General features: G+C 38.3%; 1 protein-coding gene across 5 annotated transcripts in view; it reads right to left on the bottom strand.

Annotated features, from left to right (window-relative positions):
- Nucleotides 1-22,667, bottom strand: part of GRID1 (glutamate ionotropic receptor delta type subunit 1) — a 484,393-nt gene that overhangs the window by 45,967 nt on the left and 415,759 nt on the right. For all 5 annotated transcript variants that reach the window (XM_053983939.1, XM_053983935.1, XM_053983936.1 and 2 more), the window contains exons 9-11: nucleotides 4,229-4,330; nucleotides 2,678-2,875; nucleotides 428-752 (exon numbers count right to left, since the gene is read on the bottom strand). In XM_053983939.1, coding sequence (XP_053839914.1) covers nucleotides 428-752; nucleotides 2,678-2,875; nucleotides 4,229-4,330 — 625 coding nt within the window. The remainder of the gene's footprint in view (nucleotides 1-427; nucleotides 753-2,677; nucleotides 2,876-4,228; nucleotides 4,331-22,667) is intronic.

Below are 22,667 nucleotides of genomic sequence, written 5' to 3'. Positions count from 1 at the left end.
CATATACATTTCTGAGTCATGCATTTTTTCATCAAAATTCACTTCACTGCTCTGGTGGACACAGGAGGTTGAACATTTCTATTTCTGTTTATACATTAAACAATTAAAAAGGTGCTAGTTTCAGAGCTGAAGAAGTGTTGCAGTTCTGCACCAAGCAGCTCTGTGGTTTGTTTCCAGTGAAACAATTTTCCCAAAGGGTAAAGGCCTGCTAGTGCTTTTTCTGGACTTACCGAGAGACAGAAAAGGCATAAAAAAGCCATAAAGCCCCAAACTTGCCTCTTTTGTTCTTTTGCTCGGCTGGGCTAATGAAACATAATACTTGCCCACAGAGGCCTTCTGTTGCACCTTTAGCCCACTGTGGGCAGGACTGAGCTGCGCTGCCCGCTCGCGCCACGCGGAGCAGTCAGTGGTGCTGCCGGGTCAGTACCTTGCTGCACGAAGGCTCCGTACACGACCCAGATGGCACTGTGCAGGGTGGAGGACACGGAGGGGCTCGGCTGCGCCGCGCTCTGCGCCCGCACCGCCTGGATGCGGTTCAGCACAAAGATCAGCACCCCCACGATCGGGATGGCCGCGGCAATGCAGGCCCACACCGCAAAGTCGAAAGGAGCGAAGAGAGAGAAGATGTTGATCTTCTCCTCGGGCTTTTTGATTAAGATCCCCACGGAATAGTCCATGTAGCGCTTGCTGAAGTCCACCACGCTCTCCCGCTCGGGTGTTATGGTGATGGCTGAGATGGCCAGGTCTGCTCTCTGCAAGACAAACGCAGCACGTCACATCGCTCCCTGCCGCCAGGAGTTTGGCCAGCAGGAGCCTTAAGGAGAAGCTCTTTAAGAACCAAGGGACTCCATGCCTTTCCTTCTATAACTTAAAACATTTAGATGCATTTATATAAATTCTCTAAAAATAAAACCAGAATCACTTTCACCATTGAAGCATTAGTTAATTGCACTGGTCCAAAGAAGGGTAATGAAACATAACCTGTCAAGGTTCTCTTGAACAGAAAGCATGGACCCAGCTCCTCTCTGGAAGAAGGGTAGCTTATTTAACCTTTATCCCTCACTTGTTTTCCAAAGAAGGCCTAGAACTCCAAAGCATATTAACCCAGAGCATTGCAAGCAATAAAGAAGACCATTTATTTAGCTTGTGTATTTGATAGCAGGGTGGGAAGAGATAATGTTTGTTTTTCTCCCTGCAGAATTGCCAACTTTCCATATTCATGAAGAGATTTCATAGGGCAACTGGGGAGGAGATTTTGTTTGTTTTTTAAAATGAATAAAGTGATGGAAAAAGCTCATAACAGGAAGAATGCACAAAGGTAACTTTGTTCCTGAAACTGCTTTGACTTCAATATTTAAAACAAGAGGGTTTTGCATGTAGGTAATCCTTAAAGAGTATCCACACTTGATGAAGGGTAAGATAGGAGTTAATAAATAAGATTCTCAAAGCTTTTGAAGAGCTTCAATTAGATTTTCAATATTTTCTGTCTTAATAAAAAGCGGTCTCCTCAAAAAAAAAAAAAACAACATAATATACATTCAGTTTCCTATCTCTAATTGTGTTGGGAATGTAAAGCAAATATTAGACGAGGGAGGTTTGCTTTGAAACCCTTTGGAGTCTGTGGAACAAATGGTAGCAGAAATACCATTTAAAAATAGCATAATAGATATTTTATTGCTTCAAAGAAAGCAACTTCCAAAGAAATTTAACAGGAGTTCTTACCTTATTTTTAAATCCATTAAATTCAAACAGTTTATGTCAATGCAAAATAAGTTAAAAATTCTTTATGCTTCCTAGCACCAGCCAAGAACATCCCATTATCACACACATGTTTGCAATAGCTTTAATTGCTTCTATTTCTTCCTAAACATCTCCTTACAGATACTGAGCCACCTATTTACAAGATAATGAGAAAGCTTTCACTTTCAGTAATAACCTCCACTGAAGAAGAGCAACCTTTTCTACAAAAAGCAGCAACATAGAATATTAATTCCTTTGATTCTTCTTGATTAAGAAGAAGCTTGTCCCATGTCAGGTTGGAAGAATATGAACCAAATACACTCATTTAATTCTCTACCAACCTATAAACTCTATCCATTTACTTAAATGGATATAATGGAGTTCAATTAACTTACTCCTGGATTTGCAATACTGTAATTAAGAAATTTGGTCCTCTCAGTTTTAAGTGAATGAATAATCTTGAGACCAGCTTAAATTCTGATTCCCTGTTACTGGGGCTACTTTTCCTGTTTGGGAGTCAAACTCATTGTCATTACTCATTCTCTAGTAAACATATTGTCACAGAATGACAGAAAGTCCCATCTACAAACAACTTTCAAAGACAAAATGACAAAAAATAAAACACTAGTAGTTAATATTTTAAGGAGAATGCCTTATTTTTTCCTCTGTTTTCTACAGTCATTCCCTCTCACACAAACATGACCTCTATCATTATAGCAATGTAAACACATAGATTTACACCAATATAATTTATGTTGAGAGCAGCTGGAAGCAAATAAAACAAGAGACTCTCTAGTTCCTATCCTGCACACAGAGTCTTAAATTGCAGTTTATATCATACTCAAACCCTCCATAGCTCAGAAGCATTCTGCACTAATGCCTTCATCCTAATTCATTCTCCTGTATTTTTTTTAAATGCAGCTTCTTCTCTGTGTACCTTGTTAATGAGTTCTCCAATCATGCCATTCCAGGAGCTGTTTTGGAGCTGGTGTCCATACTTGCCATCAGGAGCTTGATATATCTCATACTTGAAGCCTAGATTCTTGGCCAGTGCATCCAGGACATCAATGGAAAAGCCTTTATATCGTTTTGGCTGCCCAAGGATATTCTCTGCCACCATCACAAAAGGTTCTTCCTGAGAACAAAACAATATCTTAACTCACACTTGAAACAAGATTTTTAGTTTACTTCTCTGAGCAAAAGGGTGTTTTCTGAGTTAATTCTGGACAACTTGGCAAAGATTTTGAGACACCCGTAACCTTGAGGCAAAAATTGTAGGTCATATGGGATATTGTGAAGCTTTCCTACCAGACACCACTGCCTCACCACTATGTATAGCCTTGGTTTTTCCATAGCTCTTGAGAAGAAGCAGAGACTCCAGAAGAAATTCAACCCCAGATTTAGAAAGCCATCTTTTACATAGAAGGCCTCATCTTTTATCCAAGACACATACTAAAACACTAACTAAAACCACTGAAATTCTGTGAACATCTAAAATTTTGAAAATTCAAATAATAACTTTCATGTGTACTGGTTTCTGGAGTATTTTAATTTAAGAAGTCTGATTTGGAACCAAGGAAAAGCAGCATTTTGTGGAATGGTTTCTGCTGGGGCTGGGTGTCCTGCTCTCCCACAGACCCCAGGGATGTTGGTGGCACAGCCACTGCAGTTGGCTGCCTTGGTAGCCTGGTACTGTCACAGAAGGGATCTGCTCACCTCTCACACCAGCTACAGCATAAATTGAGGAAAGAAAACTGGGGGCTGGAGGGAGTGCCTTCATGTACATATGTACTCTTAGGTACTGCCTATTTGTACCATGATTCAGAAAAATAGAATTGAAAACAACAAAAAAGGACACTATATTCAGCAATCTGTAGACTACAATATCTTAGCCAGGAATGCATTCAAGCCCTAATTCGCCCTTAATCTAGCACTTGGCTGACAGGAGCTCTTTACCACTCCAGAGTTTAACAGACAGTAGTCCCAAAAGCATAATGATTTTTTTTGGAAAGATGACACCTTTCTAAAAGATATAGTTTATCTCAATGGGAATTTATGAGCTTGATGCAGGAAACACTTGATTAAATTTTACAGCCTGCAGTGTACAAGAGCCAAGATTAGATTATCATAATTGGCCCATCTGATCTTAAAATCCATGAAATGCTGAAAACTGCCTATCCAAGCTTGAGGATGGTATCTGGAATGCACCCCTGTGCACTCAGACCCTATGCTGGTTCTATGCCTGGTAGGAATTACAATGCAGAAAAATAGCATAGGCAAACAAACAAATGCTCTGTATCACAGACAGTGCACAGCTTCACGTAAAATAGTAAAGGGCCATCATCTAGCTTCCTTGTTATGTAATTGATCATCCAAAAATACAGAACTGAAAATGATAGGGGAAAACACTGCGGGAAGTGCCCAAAATATTCAGTCAGATCCTTTTTATTTTGAGCATTTTGTTTCCTGAACTCAGAAAGGATCATACCAAGACAGTCACCACTTTGAGTGTCACTCCCTGTAAGTCGTTGCCCAGACGTCGCTCTTGGAGGCTGCCGTTCAGTCCTTTCTCAGAGTCCCACGTCGCCAACTGGAACACAAAGCACCAAGACTGAAGCACTGCCAGGCAGGAATCCTTCAGCATTTACAAAATGTTTAACAACAGCTTGACCAAATCCAGAACTGATAGAGGGAGGTTGAGAGGTGTGTGGCTTTCCTTAATGCAGCATCAGAATGAGTGTGATTCAGAGGACAGACATAAACACGTACCTTGCCTGAATGTACGTTCATTGATGGGTGCAGTATAAATGCTCTATTATCTGTAGTATTTATCATATCATTTCACTTAGTTCACTCTGACATTATACTTCTCCTCAGTAAGTTTATATTGCCTGAGAGTCCTCGGGATTACCTGTGGTTGCACTATCCCAGATTTCCCCCTCTGCTCAGATCCCTATTTTCAAATACCCCGTGTTTATCAAAGACCAACCCTTTTTTCCACAGTGTTTTAGCTCACCTACAGTCAAAAATTCTTGACAGGGGTTCTATGGTGACAAACTGTCTCAACTCGCATTTTCTTCAGCTCCTGTCTCAAGTCCTGTTTTCTCTGCTCTTGTCCTACTTCTACCTGATCTCTAAAATAATTACAGCCTCTTGAACTCCCAATGAACAAGTATCTCATATCTACCAGATGTACCACATACATGCATGTTTTCAGGATATCTCCCTGAAACACTACATCTAAATATTTTATTTTTCAATTAAATGTATCATTTAAAAATTAATTTTACTGCATTTTCTGAAGAGAAATACAGTCCAATTCAACAGAACAGGTTCAGTGGAAAAGTCAATTTTTAGTGACCTTTGGATTATTGAAACTAAATATGCTCCTGAGCAGCAGCAGCAGCAGTCAGACTCCTTTTGCCTTCAAACAGAATCCACAGTGTCATTTTGTTCAGAAGAGACATAAATAGTATCAAGTAGAAACTGTTTTCTTCTTTTTATCTTTTTTAGCTGTTCTCTTAAACACCAATACTATGCTCACATATTTGGAAGCAGTGCTGTTAGCTGAAGGCATACCCTGTAGAAATTAAACACAGTCCAAGATCTGTGATATATGGATTCCTTCTGCCAGAAGCTAATTTTCATGTAACAAGTCAAAATCTTCTTGGAAAGAACTTATTTCACTGAAAATGCCTATGGCTAGATGTCTTACATGATTTATTTCTATGACTTCAGTTTTATCCTAAAGCCTCACAAATCAAATCAACAAATAAAATGTGATGGAAGAGATCTGTATAGTTTTATTTCTGGTTTATTGCATTAAACAGATAAACAGGGAACTAGAAAAGAACAAGACATTCAGTGAATATTCAGCAACTATCACAACTGATGAAAATTATTGCACAGTCACTAGATCTTGAAAGCTGAGATGTAGGAGAGGAAAGACTTAAGGTAAACCTCCTTTTATCCAGATGACCTGGAGGATGGAGGAGGAGAATGTATGAATAATTTTCAGCTTTCTAATGACACTCCTGGAAGCTAAAATACCTCCGATTGAACACTCTCCTCCTGTGATGGCAGTTTGGAGTGACAGAGGAGTGTCTGCACATCAAGTGTCTGCAGCAACACAGGCAGCTAAATAACTGTAGCCATGGTATCTTTTGAATTTGAATTTAGATGCTTGCTCTGAGATATTTCCAGATGTTCCTCAGCCCTCGCTACTGCCCAACCAAATGGACAGCTCGTTCCTTTGACATAAATCAACATGGTTCAACAGACGTCAAAGATCAGTGTAGGTGTGTATAGCATCTATTTGGTCTCAAATCTGTAAAGAAAGCTTACTGTTTAAACCTTCTTTGCTTATTCTAGGCATATGATCAAGATTTTTGCCAAAAATGGCTTGCAAAATCTACAGGTGATGATTAAATGGTTGTTAAATACGGGAAATGTAACACATTCAAGTTATTACTTCATCACTAGTAGACTGACACACCAATTTTTTCTCCTACACATGCACCTTTCAAAATCTGATTTCATACAAGGGCCCTAGACTTCTCAAATACTCTGTTTCATATTCTGCACTACCTTGAAGAGTTCCAAAAATACTGAAATACTGGAGACAAGACAGTGTAAACCCATGTATTTTTTTTTTTTTTCCAAGAGGAGCAGACAAAGATTCTTCTATGCAGCAGGGGTAAGCGCAAGGAGAAGGAGCATATTTTGCTTCAGAATAGTACTCCAGAGTACAATTTTTTCAGATTCTTAAAAGCAAACTATAGAGATAAAAATCATAAATGGAACATAAGGAAAACCATTTCCAGAAGGGATTTTCCCTGTGTATCCTTGTGCTTTGGAACACTTCATTTGTTAAGAACTGTGCCAATTTTATCTTCCACTTCTTGCAGACAGAATGTTGTTTATAGGAGTGATGTATTTACAGATATGTATATCAATTTGTGACAGCTGACCTGTCAAGATCAGTGCCTGAGAAACTAATTTCCAGCACGGTTACACACCATGAGTACTGCTGTAAAGGCCATTAGAGTTTCATTCTTTGTAGAAATATGTACAAATTTCCTACCAGAAGTCTGGAGCCAAAGGTTATAGCACAGCCATCAGCTGATAGGAGATAAAAGGCTTTTAGATCTGATTATGAGAAACAACTGCTTGCAGAATCAGCACTTGCAGGATGTGTTTAAAAAAAAAAAAAAAAAAAAAATCAGTGGTCTCTGGAACATGCATTTAATGGCAGTCTGACTGGGATTTTTTGATTCTCAAGTTACCTGGTTATGAGAGTTCAAGCTTTGAAATCAGCTACTTTATGAAAGATTTTCAACTTAAAGCGTCCTAGCTTTTCTTTCTGAAACAGCCCTTTTGCTGGGAATCCTCTAGTTCTAGCCATACAGCAGAAGCTAAACCATCCAGTAAAGGCTACCCAGAGGAAACAAATGTAGAATTCAGACAAGAAGGTAATTTGTTGGAAAATTCTGACTCAAAACATGCTTCAAATTTCAGTCAATATTTACTGCATTTTCAACCAGAACTGCAAGGAAAGGTTTGGAGAGAGAAAATAACGATTTTAAGATTGTTTTCACCCTCCACAAGCAATGCAGGATGAAACAAAGACACTTACTCAAAACACAATCAAAACAAATGTCTGTCACAGGCCCAACCAAATGGAGATGCAAATTATCCCAAACTACTAGTAAATTCAGTTGAAAACAGAGATTAGCAAATAAAGTGTTCAGTGTTTCTATCACAGTATTGAACGTGATTATCTACACTATTTTAGTTTACAATGCAGTAGTTGCTGTCCAAATAATGCATGTCACTGCTATCTAACACAGTTTCAAGTATGGCAGTATCCTAAACATGGTCTACTTTTCAGGAAAAACATGATTCACATAAGAAATAAAAGAGATCATTCTCAGCAGATGTACATTAATGTTTGAAATGGTTACAATCTAACCAGAGTATACATTTTCTGTTTTACCAAAACCCAAAAACTTTGATTGAGCAACTTGTTGGAACTAAGGTTACACAATCCAATGAAAGTAAATTTGGGAACCCCTTACTTAAAATCTGAAAAACTTCAAAGAGAGAGGAAAGTGAAAAGACTGCAAGGCAGGCAGTTCTCACCATGAGACAGAGGCACCCATATCAACCAGAGAACATTTTCTGTGAATACAAAAGCTGTTCAGTCCATGGAGTTAAATAAATTAATCTATGCCACTCACAGTCTAAAAATGTTTTTAGATTAAAGTTAGACTCAAACAGATTTCACTTCAATGACAACTTATTTCCTAACCCTGAAGTCAACAGAGTTTATGCCAAGTATGATGTCCTTCTACCATATATGTGTCTTTTACACATTGCTGCCTCATTCCCTTTGCAAGCCTTGCAATATAGCTAAAAGCAGAATTTAAGTGAACCTGATAATAAAACAATAAATAAACAAGAAAATTAATGTTTACAGGGGACAAATATTAAATGAAACTAATGCGAAAATTATGAAATAAATATGAAAATATATTATAAATAAATTATAAACAAATTATAAAATAATATGAAAATAATATTAAATATTTACTCCATTAAATAAATTGAGTAAATTGGACATTTCTCTGTTACAGTTCTAAGGAATAAAAGTTTAACCTAAATCTTAAAACAAATTTAAGTCCACTTAAAATATTTAAGTCCACAATTCCTTTTCAAATGCAGTAGTAGTAGTAGTTAAAAACTCTTTTGTATTTGTGTAATCCTCAATAATATAAAAGAGGATTCAGAAAATGAAAAGGTATCAAATCGTTTACTTGCAAGCAAATCCAAACACTGATACAAAAAAATCCATCAGAACTACATATTAGGAATATTCTAACATTTCTACTCTAAAACATAAGCTTATAGTCAATCTAGGGACCAGATACTGGGTAAGATCACCAGATGAACTGATTTAAGATACATTCTGTGGTCCAGCATAACTCATCCCTGTTTGCAGTGAAATACCAGCAAGTCATCTACATCCACACATTCTAGTCTGATATTTTGCATTTGTTTGTGTTAAAAACATATCTTGCTCCCAAACATTTGCAGTGTGACTGGAACACCTGTGCACCCACAGCCACAGAGAACTCCAAACCATATTAAAACTACGAAGCAGAGGATTGAGAACCCAGTCTCAAATGGTACATAAACTCCCAGGTTTTGGGTGAAAATTTTATGCCATCCTGCTCAATGCTCAAGAGGCTCAGTGTGCCATTAAGGGCACCATAAGGATTGCATCTACTTGATAAAAGGTCAGAGAGGGGCAGGGAGACCATGGAAAGCTGCATAAAGTTAGAAAAAAGGTGCAGAGGGAGAGGCTGCCTCCCCTGGGATTGCTTTGCCACTGCTGCTTCTACAAGGGGACTCTGGTTTTGTGTCCAGGATGCCAAAGGACACAGATGTGGCTGTTGATGCTTTAATGAGTCTTTAGGAATGCAACACCTTCAGGGAGAAGAATTCCATTTATTCCAATTTTAGTGCAATTTTTTTGCAAATTTATGGTGCTATATAGATGATAATAAAATTTCTCCAGAGAACCACAGGAAGATGAACATGAGGCAGCAAGACCGAAAAATTACCAAGTCATTCTGGAGAAACTTGACTGCTTTTTCAATAGTATTGTAGAATTAATAGGTAGCTGAAATGAAGAGGACATTATGCTTGTATCTGAATTTTAGGTTTATTTCATACAAGGTCTTATGAACCCTCACCTAGGGCTATTTGTCTCCTGAAAAAAGACAATACCACATGATTTACCGATTAGCTTCTATGGAACAATGGAAAATGATGTATCAAGATGAGAAGAAAAGTTCTGAATAGCTCAGAGCAAGTCAATATTAAGATCTTTGTGACTTGACAGCTTTTTTACTGCTTTGGAACAGGAAATAGGAAATTACTAATATTAAAATGTCTAAGATGCAAAGATATCTCAAAACTGGGAAGTGCTGAAAATATATCAAACTATATCAAGCAGTGAGAAAAATATATAGGAGTGGTAAGAACTCCAATATGAAACAATAACATGCATCTTGCATAAGTAGAAGTGAACACTTATGGAACAGAAAAATGGGAAATAGGCATAGTTCAACTGAAGAAACAAACACAGAAATCAATGAAAAAGTTGTGCAGGGTGACAATGAGGTGCAAATGATGATGAGCTTGTGAAACAGTACTGCTGCACAAGTACCACTGTGGTCCTGGACTCCACATCTCATGGCACAGGCTGGACAGAGGAGCCTCAACACAGCTGAGAAGAATGTACGGTCCTAACACCGTGCTTAGCATCTGTCTGAACAAGAGTTAGGCATGCTGGAAGAATATCAAGAGAGAACAAGACAACTGCTACTGTGATGGAGGATTCAGTTCATACAGAAAGGATGAAAGATTAGAAAGGATGGATTCACAGGATGCAACTGTGAATACTGAAGATAATGATGACCAACAAAAGGAAAAATTAGAAACAAAACTAGATCTAAGGCAACAGAACTACTGCTGCAAACATATTGTAATCTCCAGAGTCCCTTTTAACAGGAAATATAAATTGTTTCCTAGAAACATTTATTCATTCTCAGTGAAGACTGTTAAATGAGAAATAGATAAAAGGGCAGGGATTTTTTTAGTATCTCTAAGCAAAACAATTTTTCATGGAAAGGGTTTGGTACGTCCAGGATATGAGGTACATAGATAAAGAAAATCAAAGAACCCTCTGGTGGTTCTTGAATTCACCAGAGATACCAGATCCAAACAATTGTTTTACATAATGCTGGATCCCAGCCAAAGGTGATTAGGATGGTTTTGTCCCACATGAAACAACTTCGTTCAAGTCCCAGAGTGCAAGGTTTAACCTGTGATCCCCTCAGTTTGCCATTTCCCAGGTGAGTGGATTGATTGCCATCTTTAAGGCTGGTGTAGGGACATACTATCCACAAAGTTAAAATGTACTGGTGTAGTTTTTTCAAGGAATGTCATAATTCAGAATATTTGAAAACCTCAGCTACTTTCATGTCCAAAAGAAAAAAAACATTCCCTACAGCTGAACCAAAGCCATTCCTAGAATTCTGCCAGGGAGAAATTCTGTCAAAAGTGCCCAGGAGAAATTTGAGGTTCCAGCCTACAACCGTTAACTTCGCAAGCCTATGTAACGCCACTGAGTCCCGAGAGCTACATTTATATAAAGTTAATTGAGCATAGACCTAGAACAGAAAATAGAGAAAGTTCAAGAACGCTGAAGGAGGGATGTGAATAGGAAAGAGCAATTGACCTGAACTGACATATCTAAGGAAACAGATTTACACCACTGCTTGCCTGAGCAGCCAGCGAGACAAATGGCAAATGTCTGGGACTGAGATGCCACATGAAGTCTGCCCTTGAAGCAGCACAGTGCCCTTCAAATATCTGAGGGAATGGGGTCACAATTAACAGAGAAAAGCAGCACTAATGTAGATAGTCCCACGAAACTCTGATTTAGAATTTAAGAAAACAAATCTCCAATTGTGCCAACAAAATGTACTTTGGCAAGAAGCTGCATAGTAACAAGCAGAGAATTTCAACAAAGTGGAATAAAGATTTAAAATTAATTCAAACAGCTCAAAACCAATGCAAAACGCTAAAAATTACACTGCATTGAAACAAAGTGCAAATTAGTATCAGAAGCATATTTTTGCCATGTAAGATCAATGACAGTACTTAATTGCTATTATCTACAGAGTAACTAGATAGCATATGGATATGGAGTGTCTCTCTCCATGTCATTTACAATAATTCCTACATAAAAGATAGGGAAAACCTAGAGGGGAAAAATGCCATTAGTTAACCCAAAACTGTAAGGATAGTCTAGGACAGAGGACTATCAGCAGAGGCTTTGGTAGAGGTATTTCAGCATTAATATTCTTATTCTCTAGAAGCCTGTGTATTTATTCAGGTCCTGCTCTTCAAAGTCTGCCGTTCACTGCAGCTAATAATTTCGACCCTACCTATCATAACTCAGCAGTATCTTGCTCCATTTTTTTATGGTCTTTCATTGCAGAGAATATCAAATATTTTGACATGAGATGAAATGTTTTCCCATACGTTTTTCATTAGTCAAAGATCAATTCAATCAACTGTAATGACCATACTATTAAAAGCCAAATACTTTACATATAATAGAGCTCTACAACATAAATGAAGATTAGATATGTGATGCCTTATACTACTAACATTAAGGAAGCCAAGGTACTCTACTGCTTTTGGCAGAATTGTGACTGAGGAGTTTCATGCAGAATTGAAGCAATGGGGTTTTTTTAACCCTAAAGTTTTTATTAACACAGTGTCAGACTTCTTGGGAATAGATCAGCACCATATACTTTATATTGCATAAACAGCATGTTTAATATTATGTTGAAGGGCATCGATTATGAGAATTATCTTTTTTGGTGAAATGAGATACTGGTCCATTATGTGGCAAATTGAGATATTATTTTGCTAGCAGGTAATGAAGCAGCACTGGTACTAATTCAGGGCTGCTCCTCTTTCCATGTTGTGATAGCTGGCCTTCTATGCAACACAGAATAACACCTGTGTTCTATTGTGCTGAGCCTGGGCAAGGCTTGTCTGGGGCAGCAAATCCATACTTGGCAGAAGAAGGAGCTGAAAGGACATGACAAGATAAATGTATTCTGCAATTCATTATATAAAAGTATAAATAGGCCATCTTCAGCTCTGCTAGAATAAATTGCTTCAATTAATACTAGTCTTTGAAGGAGCAGTGACTGCAACATGCTGATGTTATTAGTGCAGCAACACAGGCACTGAGAAAGATGTAGTACTAAATGAAGCAATCATGAGAGTGATGAAAACAATATGAACAAGAATCTTATCCAATGATGGCTTCTTTATGAAGTGCAGGGAAGTATTACTCTATCCCAAAATTTTTGTATTTCATTTCCCTGACATAAAATCAAAATGTGGTGAAGAAGGTGTTGAAAATAAATTGGAGGTATTTTCTATGGGACTCTCACAGGCTTGTGTCTGGAAAAGCAGGCAAGGAACTTCCACCCCTGTCCTCCTGCAGTTTTGCCACTTTTCAAGGCTTTAAGATACAAACAAGGTGCCACAGTGTAGAAATGCTGTTGTTGAATCAGATGGCAGCATTGCCATAGCAAAAGATGTGTGTGCAGCACCATAACTCTTTTAAAGGTCAAATAAATTAACTGTGAGGACCCAAGATACTGCTGAATCAGGCACTTCCCAGGGGCATTGTAAATTACCCTTTGATATGAACAACCAGGTCTCTAAGCATAAAATTAAAACTGATAAGTAATCATAAAAGTGAGACCAATCCAGGTATAAAGTCCTCAACAGCTGTCACAAGTCACTGGCTAAAAACACATTGCCACTGGGTTGCCTATTTAAAAGGCAAACAAGCCCCTCTACTTTCTCCTGCAGTTTAAAAGACAAAGTCATTGTCCAGTGAAATCCAACATGTCCTGGACTCTGAGGATACTTTGAATGCTACGGCCAATTACTGAACATCAGGTAGCTCAGGAATAGCTGCTTGTGGACAAAACTGAACCAATTCCCTTTACCACTACTCATTATATGTAGGTAAAGTGGAAACAAATCCATTTCACGCAGAGAACAGATTATTTTCAAAGCTCCAAAATGCTTTTTGGTAGCAAATTATTAGCTTTTGGGAACAGAACTATCCTTGTTATTTATGCAATAGTGATCTCAGCAGACTGTCTGCAAACAAAAAACCCTCATCATCTAAAAGTTGGATCTAACAACAAATACAAACTCATGCTGATTTCCTATAGGTTCTTGTCCTGCTCTACAGAATCTAGAAACCAAATAATGCCCTGTTGTGCTGTTCTAAGAATTTTACTGGGAAGGGAGAGCAAGGGAAGCTTGCACAGCTGGACAGTTGTCAGGACCTGTTTTCCAGTCCTTCTACATGAGAGCTCTTCACGTAGGAATTAACCAGCATGCTACAACAGGCTATGTCAAAACTGCTCTTTTGCAATTCCTTACTGTGTTTCTTTGCTATTTTCTGAGCTGAATGCTTTGATGTCTCACATTTAAGAAAGCCACCCATATTTCTGCAGTTCTAACAACAGAACTTTTCCTAGCCTGGCCCCTGAGGTACAGACCACTGTGTGATTTCACCAGCTGTGATTTTCACCTTCTGAAGCCTGGCCACCATGAATCACTTTCTGATTCTGGTTAAAGGCACTGAGTCATCTCAGAATGAAAGCAAAGTTCAGCCCACTCTCTGGTATCACCTATCAAGCCAGTTCTCAATCCTGTATTGAAAACTGCTCTTCTCTCAAACTCCAGACACGAAAAGCTCCACAACATCCAGAGTAATTTTTTGTAGAAACTTATTTTAAAAAATAAGCATTGGCATTATCTAATTACCACATGATATTTTGTTGGCCTTGATATAACAAGGACAATGTTCTAGAGAAAAAAGATAGCCACTTTGTATTTTAGTTCAAAAGGTATAGATTCATAAATGTAATTTATAAACCAAATTGAAAACTTAAATATAAGAAGGTCTAAGTCTTAGATGAAATGTTGATACTTAAAAATGACAATTAAAAAACTCCAATATTATTTTATCAGAATTGTTGTTAAGACAAGTTAACACTTTGTCTTGACATCAGTAAAAACCCTAAGTGCCAAAGCTCCCCTGCTAAAGATTTTAAGTGAATTTTGACCAGCTGTGGTTATCAGCACTGGAATCTACATCCACATCTATGGAACACTGAAAATTCTTGTAATAAATTTGAAAGTTCCATTTTTACTGAACTTTCCCTTATATTGATCTTTACAATATGACTTCATCTTTATCCTCGCTACTCACAGAAAGTGACATAAAATGGCTTAAACAATTTGTAGATTTTTTTTCCTCTACAACAAAACCCACTGAGTAAAAAAAACCCATAACCTAGTGTTTGGTAATGGATAATTGCCTCTCCAAGAAACAGAAGAACTGTGGATAGTATTAAGCAAAACATGAATTTTCTTCTCTGTAATGATAGGCATTTAATGGTTTTAATTAACAACAAGCTATATTGAGACAGCTTTCAAAAATATATTTATCCCTTGGGCTTTGTTACATACATAGAACAGGTTTTGTAAGGCAAATAAAATCAGCTTGCTCACAAAGCCAATTAGCAGAGAATATACAAACACCAGATCCATAGATATTATAGTTTATATAAATTATGTACCAGTTGCTAAGTATTCACAAGGAACATAACAATACACTTAGCTAATCTTTGCATAGTCTTCATATAGAAACTGTGGTAAGCATGAAAAATACTTTTCCATGTTACTGTTTACAAACCTTTTGCGTACAGCCTACTGCCCTGCTTCAAATCAACATTCAGGAGAATGTTTAGCTTTTAAAAAAAATACTGGACAAAGAGAACTTCTTAGCAATTTTGCACACTGACAGACAGTGCACACAGGGTATATAAGAAAGATTACAGTAATAAATACTTTCTCCCAGCTCAACAAACTGCCACATACCAGCAAAACTCCATCACTAGAAAGGATGTGGTAATTCCAGAGAAGTAGTCAAAGGTAAGAAATAAAAGGAGGTAAGAAATACAGCTCGTACTATGTGTAATGCTTAAAGGCTCTCCTTTCAGTTTCCTTACTGCAGCTTAAAAAAAACCACTGATCTCCAGGAAGCTTTATTAGAGTTCCCTACATCATTTGTTTAGGAGGATTCAATAATTTAGTAGGTTTATGTAATTACTACAGAGCTTATTTAATATTGCACCTGACGTGTTGTTGTTTTCCAAGTCTTGAGAAAAGCTTCTAGAAAGGTCAAAGCTGATCAAATTAGAAAACAAGACATGATTTCTGTGTGGTCCAAACTTCTCAGTGGAGGGAGAGAAACACTTTGGGCCCATGGAGGGCCACAGATAAGCAGCAGAACCTCTGCTGAGGGAAAGGCAGCAGCTCTCTGGGAATGACCCAGCAGTCAGACCTCATTCGAAGATCACCCTACCTTAAAACATTACAAGATTTATTTCTGCACTCTAAATGGCTCTTGGTCACTGCAGGGCAGGTGGTTTTTCAACAATGAACAGCAGAGCATTTGTACATAGAATTAGGGCTAAAATGGGCAATGCCCTCAGAGAATACGGATGCAGAAATATGGCAGAGAATTACCACAAACATATCTGAGGAGGAAAAAACCACACACATTACATTCATTAAATCCCCTTCTTACTGCCTTAACCTGATATTCTTTCTGTTGCTATGGTGATTGTTATCCAGCCATTTATATATTTAAAGAAAAAAAATCAGTATTCCCTCTCATGAAATTCAAAGTGTGAGAAATATCTCCTTAATGCAATATAAAGACTATTTCCTCAGTGGACCCATCAGGCATTCATTTTCCTAAGGTCTTCTGAGTCCATTTAAACTTCTCTCTTCCATACATTGTGTGGCAATGAATTTCAAAATATAAGGAGGCAGTCTCTGAAAATGTACTTCCTCTTATAGGTTGTAAGCTGCCTACCAGTTCATTTTTTTAAGTATCATCTAGGTTTCCATTACAAGAAAAAATGAATAATTCCTCCCATTTCGTCTTTTAATCTCTTTATTTCCTAAGCACCTAGACACACTCCCTTCTTTTGTCTGCTTACTGAGCTGCAAAACTGTGGCCTGTATGTCTCTTCATATAGAAACAATTTGATATCTCTAGTCACCCTTCTTCCTCATACATCTTTTCTAGTTCTTCCATATATTTTTTGAAAGGGAAAAAGAAATAAAAATCACCAGAAAAACTCCCCAACTCAATCCAAATTATAGAGACTGGCCAAAAATCAGCCCATGGAAAATTGGAAAACTGACTTAGGAAATACAACTTTTGAGTGCATTATTAAGACTATATTTTAATATTATCTTAGACGACTTGCTTTAGAAATATTCAACACTGCATTTCAGCATTAAAATGCAGAAACAGCTGAACAAGAAAAGTAGAAAGCAAATGTCACCAATAGAAATTGTATATATTTAGATAATATATACTTAGGAAATGGAAAAGAAATTCTTACCTACTACATGTACAGTAAAATGTAGAATTATTTAATGTTTCTTGGAAAAAAAACACTTCCATTTATCAGGAAAAAAAAAATGCTAACGCCATCCATTGTATTTGTTGGGAACTCTTCCTAAATCCCTTTCCTGGCATAAGCAGAAGTTGGTGCATACAAAGTAGAAAGCAATAAGCCTGCTTTCTCAGGCTCCTCTCAATAGATCTACAGTAAAATAATTTTCTTATCCCCCTCCTCTCAGTAGGTCTACAGAAAAATAATTTGTTAGTAATTACTGCCCACAAGTTTTCATAAAGTTAAGGGGAATTTGCAGCAACTGCTGAATTTCCAGTATTTCTTTTCCATAAAGTACATCAGGCCTCTACAAGTGGTTCAGCTAATGTGGGGTTTTTTTTGTAACTCACAGAATTGCCTTATAGATCCCAGAATGTTTGAAGGCTACAGACTTTGTTCACCAATCAAATTAATTAAAGGAAATTAACAGTGTGTTAATAATTACGTGTGTTTGTCCACATCTCCATGGCAAAAAACTCCCAGCTGCCTTGGAGCAGGCTTGGGACAAGCTCTGGTGGCTGAAAGGCCCTACAATCTGCTGGCTGCCCATTAACTTAGTAGCTTGTGATACTTGAGTGAAAACTTGGTCATTACTGAACTCTCAGGGCTTGCATTAGAGACTGACAACGAGTTTCACTGCAGACTTCAAACTGCAGCACCTGCAGGGAAGGATGAATGAATGGGTGACAAATACAATCATCACATCAGCCCAGGAGATGCTACTAAAATGCTGCTTATTAGCACTGCCAAGGTGACAGTTGAGAATCTGTGCTCTGATGGACCTACAAAATTGACACAGTCTGGGATTGGGAAGAAACTCCAATAGCTGAGGTCCTTACAGAACTGGCAGCTCAGACCATACAAAACGACATCTTTTCATTGCTCAGAAGCATGAAAAGGCCTCCTACACTCAGGGCTGTCAGCCTTGTACCAGCAAAAGTACACAATCATTTTTAGAATTCCAGGAGGGGAAAAAGATTTGACTGTTTCTCATCAAAAATATATTGAAAAGCCTGAAGGCTAGAAAGATGGGTACCCAGGTCACAGACCCTGCATCCCAAGAGTGACAAAATGCAATTCTTCAGGAGGTCCTTCAAAAGGCAGATTAGAGACAGCTCCCCCAGTGGGTGACTTTTCCTTCACCCTGCTGAGCAACACAGGCTAAATCTAAGATCATACATGAATTAGCTAAAATGTACTCCTGTAAAAATATACCCTTCCCACATTCACCTAGGGCTGTCATAAAAATGGCACTTCTTCATGTCTCCTTTAGGAAACACGCAGCTGTCATTAAATATATATATGTATGATATACATGACATATGTAAACAGATATATATGTGTATATATATGCACAAAGAACCCTGTGCAGTTATCCCTCATAAGAATCTGAGTTTAAATTGCCTTTCAGTACTAAATGTCACAGTCATTATAGAGAGCTACAATTTAAAAAAAAACTTATAGGACTGAAAATATTTTTCTCAATACTCCTAACTAGTTTCCATAGGTTTTTTAACCTAGTTACTTGTTCTTTTGGGATGCTTTTATCTCCTTACGCCTATTCTCCTGGTCTGGAATTGGTACCAGTTAGGAGAAAGAATATCAGATGTCTCAAAAGCTGGCTGTTAATGTGAATAAATCTCATGTTAATGACTTTCATCAGGACTTTGGTTTGTCTTAGTCTGGAAACATTACAGAGGCTGCATGTGCACACAGAAAATCAAAGAGAACCAAGGCTTAATTGTATAATGGGCTGTATAGCAATATGTCAGAACCTTTTGGTTAAGGAGTCTCACAAGACTAAAAGACTAGCAATCACATCAAACAATGACAGCCACCAGCACATCACCCCTAGCCCCCTAACAGCCCACCATATCAACACAGATTTCCTCACAGGCACGTTAAAGGTCACCTCGTGGATGCTGGACAAAGTGCTGACACTACAGCTCACGCAAGATTTCACATTCAATATTCCTCAATAAAATAAACTGACACTCTTCCCATCTCTGGCAGATACAGCTTAGGATCTGATAATCATTTCAACGATGGTGTAAATTGCCACAGCAGTCTCACTATTAACATGTTCCAGGCTATCACACTAAGCCAAATAGATGCAAAAAGACTAACACCAGACTCAGATTTTGACCAGATTTCCTATGTAACAAAGCAGTTGCATATGAAAGAAATAAGGTAAAAAGGAAAAGAAGGCACATTATTCCGACTTTCTTGCTCTTCACAGATTTTGTATTTTTAACTTTTTCCACTGAAGTGCAAAACTAAATTGAAGCCTGCCACGAATACATTCAGGAACTTCAACAGACCTGCACTCATTTTGTTCGTGCTGACCTGTGGCCCTTAGGTGTTTTTTGCTTTATAATAAACACCTTATATGTTGCAACATAAACCAAAGGCATTTACCTTTCACTGCCACCATTCCTGTGTCATAATTCCTGATATCCATGCTCTAGATCTTGTTATCTTTCTCTCAGGATACTTGCCCTAACATAACATGAGCAGGAAACTTCTCAGGCTTACTGCACACCACACCATTCCAGCTGTGGAACTGCTCCCCAGGCATTGGCACTCATTTCATTTGTTTATGTATGACTTACACAACTTTTGCCACGGCCAAGAAAAGATTCTGGCTAAGCATCTGAACATCACTAAATTTGGATTAGTTCTGTTAAGGCTGTGATCCAAGTGGCTCCCTCAGTTTAGGGAGTGCCTTAGGCTCCTGTTTCCAATTCCACCCTGCCTGCCACTAGGGTGGAATTGGAAACAGGAGCAGTGCTTAATTTTATAGTTCAAGGGGCCGTGATATTTCATAACTAGTCCAAATCCAACATGAAGATGGATGCAAAAGTGAGGACAGGAGACTGAAATGGGGAAGTCAGAGCCTTAATTTTTCATGAGAGGATTATTATGAAATATCATCAGCATATGATATATTGATATGATATGTGCACTTCCTGCATTCCTATCAGAATGAGCAACAGTTGTTCTTCCACTACTGTAACAATTTGATTTCTCCTGGTTTCAACATGACAGTGATACTGGAATTGATTTAAGTGCATTAATGCTGCTGGAAGTCATAAGGGCTTTTGGCAGAACCTATAAAATGGGAAGAGTTCATACGTTCCATTATGCTGATGATGTTGAAAAGCAAAGTGTGCCAGCCAGAATCCACCCCACAGAACCCCAAACCTTTAATTAAGAAAGCCTGATATTAAGTTGTACTCAATTACAACATCTGTAATTTGCCACTGTGCTCCCAGAGCTAGTCCATATGCTTGTGAGGCACCTTTTCAAACCCTCTTTTGGGCACACTATGACTATCATACAATGCACTTGTATTATAATTAAATTTAGTATAATTACTTTACAGAGTGATCAGTGACAGTCTATTGTTCAGGAAGAATTAATCCTTTGAGCCTTCCAACATCATTTTAGTTCCTGGTTCTAAATGAGATTTCAAAGAATGTAATTTATAATAACCAAAATCCCCAATGCATTCTTTAATATAGCTTTCCTTTGTTACAGCAGCTCACTAGTAAAATGCTTCTGAGTTAGAGCACTCCTGGTGTACTGATTTACTTTCGCTGCACAGGACCACTCAAACAGGGAGGAAAACAAGCAGGAATGCTTCACTGATCACCTTGATGCCTTCTCTTTCTTCCTCCTTCCCGAAACATGGGTGCTCTAGAAGCCTTTCAGAACCAATTCCACTACTAAAATAGAATCCTTCCCCTAGGAGAATGCTTGCCTTTCCAGAAGCAGCCCAAGAAATCCTCCCATCTGAAACATCACTAATTCATGAATATATTTAAAGGAGGTGTGATGACTGGACTTCAGAAAAAGCTGGAACTGCTACCATACGAGAAACCAGGAAGTTTGATTCCTCCTGAAATGAGATGCTTTTCCATGGAGAGGAATCTAAGTTGGGCAGTGTCAAAATATTTTGTTTAGACATTTTTAATTCAAGTAAAATGTTTTGACAAAGTGAAATCTTTAGAAAAATCCTTTGAAGATCTCATCCATTCCAGTATTGAAACCGATTTCCCTATTTTGTATCCATTGCAATATTAGTTCTGAAATCCTTTCTCTGGACCAGTTGTTTAGCATATTGCATATCCCACTGAATAAATTCCTCCAGTTGCACTCCAGTCCCTCAGGATCACCATGCACAGGAAATATATGCGAGAACCTGACCCACAAAACAAGGCAGAAGATATTAAAACAGGTCAATATTGTAGTGTTTTTTCAATTATCTTGTCAAAATTAAACCCTTCAGGCCAGTTAAAAAATTCTAAACTTCAATTTAATATTTTTGACCAAAATAAAAGCTTTTCTTGCGCAACGTTATCCACCAGAACAAAATTTCAATAAAAAACTGCTAACTGCCAACTGTAGCTATCACTACAGCTGAATTTCTTGATGTGATTTTTTTTCCTAAATACGATGTTCAAAAGTTCTCTTTCAGTCCACTTGACTAATTAAGATTTCTCAGCTATCAAGGCTCAGTCCTTTTTACTGTCAGCAAGATTTGCTTGTGCAATCAAAGATGCTGGCCACAGATCTTCTTGAGGTGACATTCCAGGAAAACGTCACTATTAGAATGATCAATACCACATATAATAATATGTGGTATTGAAACTGCATCAAAAGACATGGCAGAGCACATTTTGGGGAAAGCTTGGCAAAATCTGTGAATTTCACACTTCTACCACCTAACAGATAGAAAAAAAAATTCTCAGAAAGCATATAAAATCTTTTTTAATTGGCTGAAGTAATTTAGCAAAATAAGAGAGAATCACTGGCAGTTGTTCTGCTCCTGCCTCATGCATGTGGTTAGCTGGTTCACGAGTTAGTTTGTGAACCTCAACTGCAGTGTCACCAGCAAGTGAGAGCTTTGGGGTCTCCAGATGCCAGAGTAAGATGATTACAAGGCCATCATATCTTGAATTTTAAAGAGACAAATCAAAAATCTCTTAAAATTATCTTCCTGTCTTTATTTCTGCATGGAGCTATAAAGGGAAATATTTGTTGGAAAACATAAGAGATATCAAATGCATTTTCTGGGAGAAATAGAAGGTTTTAGGTACTGACACTCAAAGCATGATTGTTCAGAGTTCAGCTTACCCTCTTCCTATGGCAAAGTATTTGATAATGAAGAGAGGAACTCAAGAGAGAGCACTTTGCTGTGTTAGGAGCTGGCTGGATGGCTGGCCCAGAGAGTGGTGGTGAGTGGTGCTGCATCCAGCTGGGGCTAGTCACCGGTCACCTCAGGGCTCTGTGCTGGGGCCAGCTCTGTTCCATGTTTTTGTTGATGACATGGATGAGGGGATTGAGTCTTCCACTGATAAATTTGCAGATGACACTAAGCTGGGAACATGTGTCAATCTGTTGGAAGGTAGGAGAGCTCTGCAGAGAGACCTGGAATGGTCGGATGGATTGGCAGAGTCCAGTAGGATGAAGTTTAATAAGTCCAAGTGCCAAGTCCTGCATTTTGGCCACAATAACCCCCTGCAATGCTGCAGGCTGGGGACAGTGTGGCTGGACAATGCCCAAGCAGAAAGAGACCTGGGGGTACTGGCTGACATCTGGCTGAACATGAGCCAGCAGTGTGCCCTGGTGGCCAAGAAGGCCAATGGCTGCTGGCCTGGATCAGGAATGGTGTGGCCAGCAGGAGCAGGGAGGTCATTCTTCCCCTGTACTCAGCACTGGTGAGGGCACACCTCGAGTGCTGTGTCCACCTCTGGCCCCTCAGTT

The sequence above is a fragment of the Vidua macroura genome, chromosome 8, assembly GCF_024509145.1.
Source record: "Vidua macroura isolate BioBank_ID:100142 chromosome 8, ASM2450914v1, whole genome shotgun sequence".
NCBI classification, from domain to species: domain Eukaryota; kingdom Metazoa; phylum Chordata; class Aves; order Passeriformes; family Viduidae; genus Vidua; species Vidua macroura.
The sequence above is the reverse complement of the archived record's forward strand: the minus strand, read 5'-3'. Positions and strand labels throughout refer to the sequence as shown.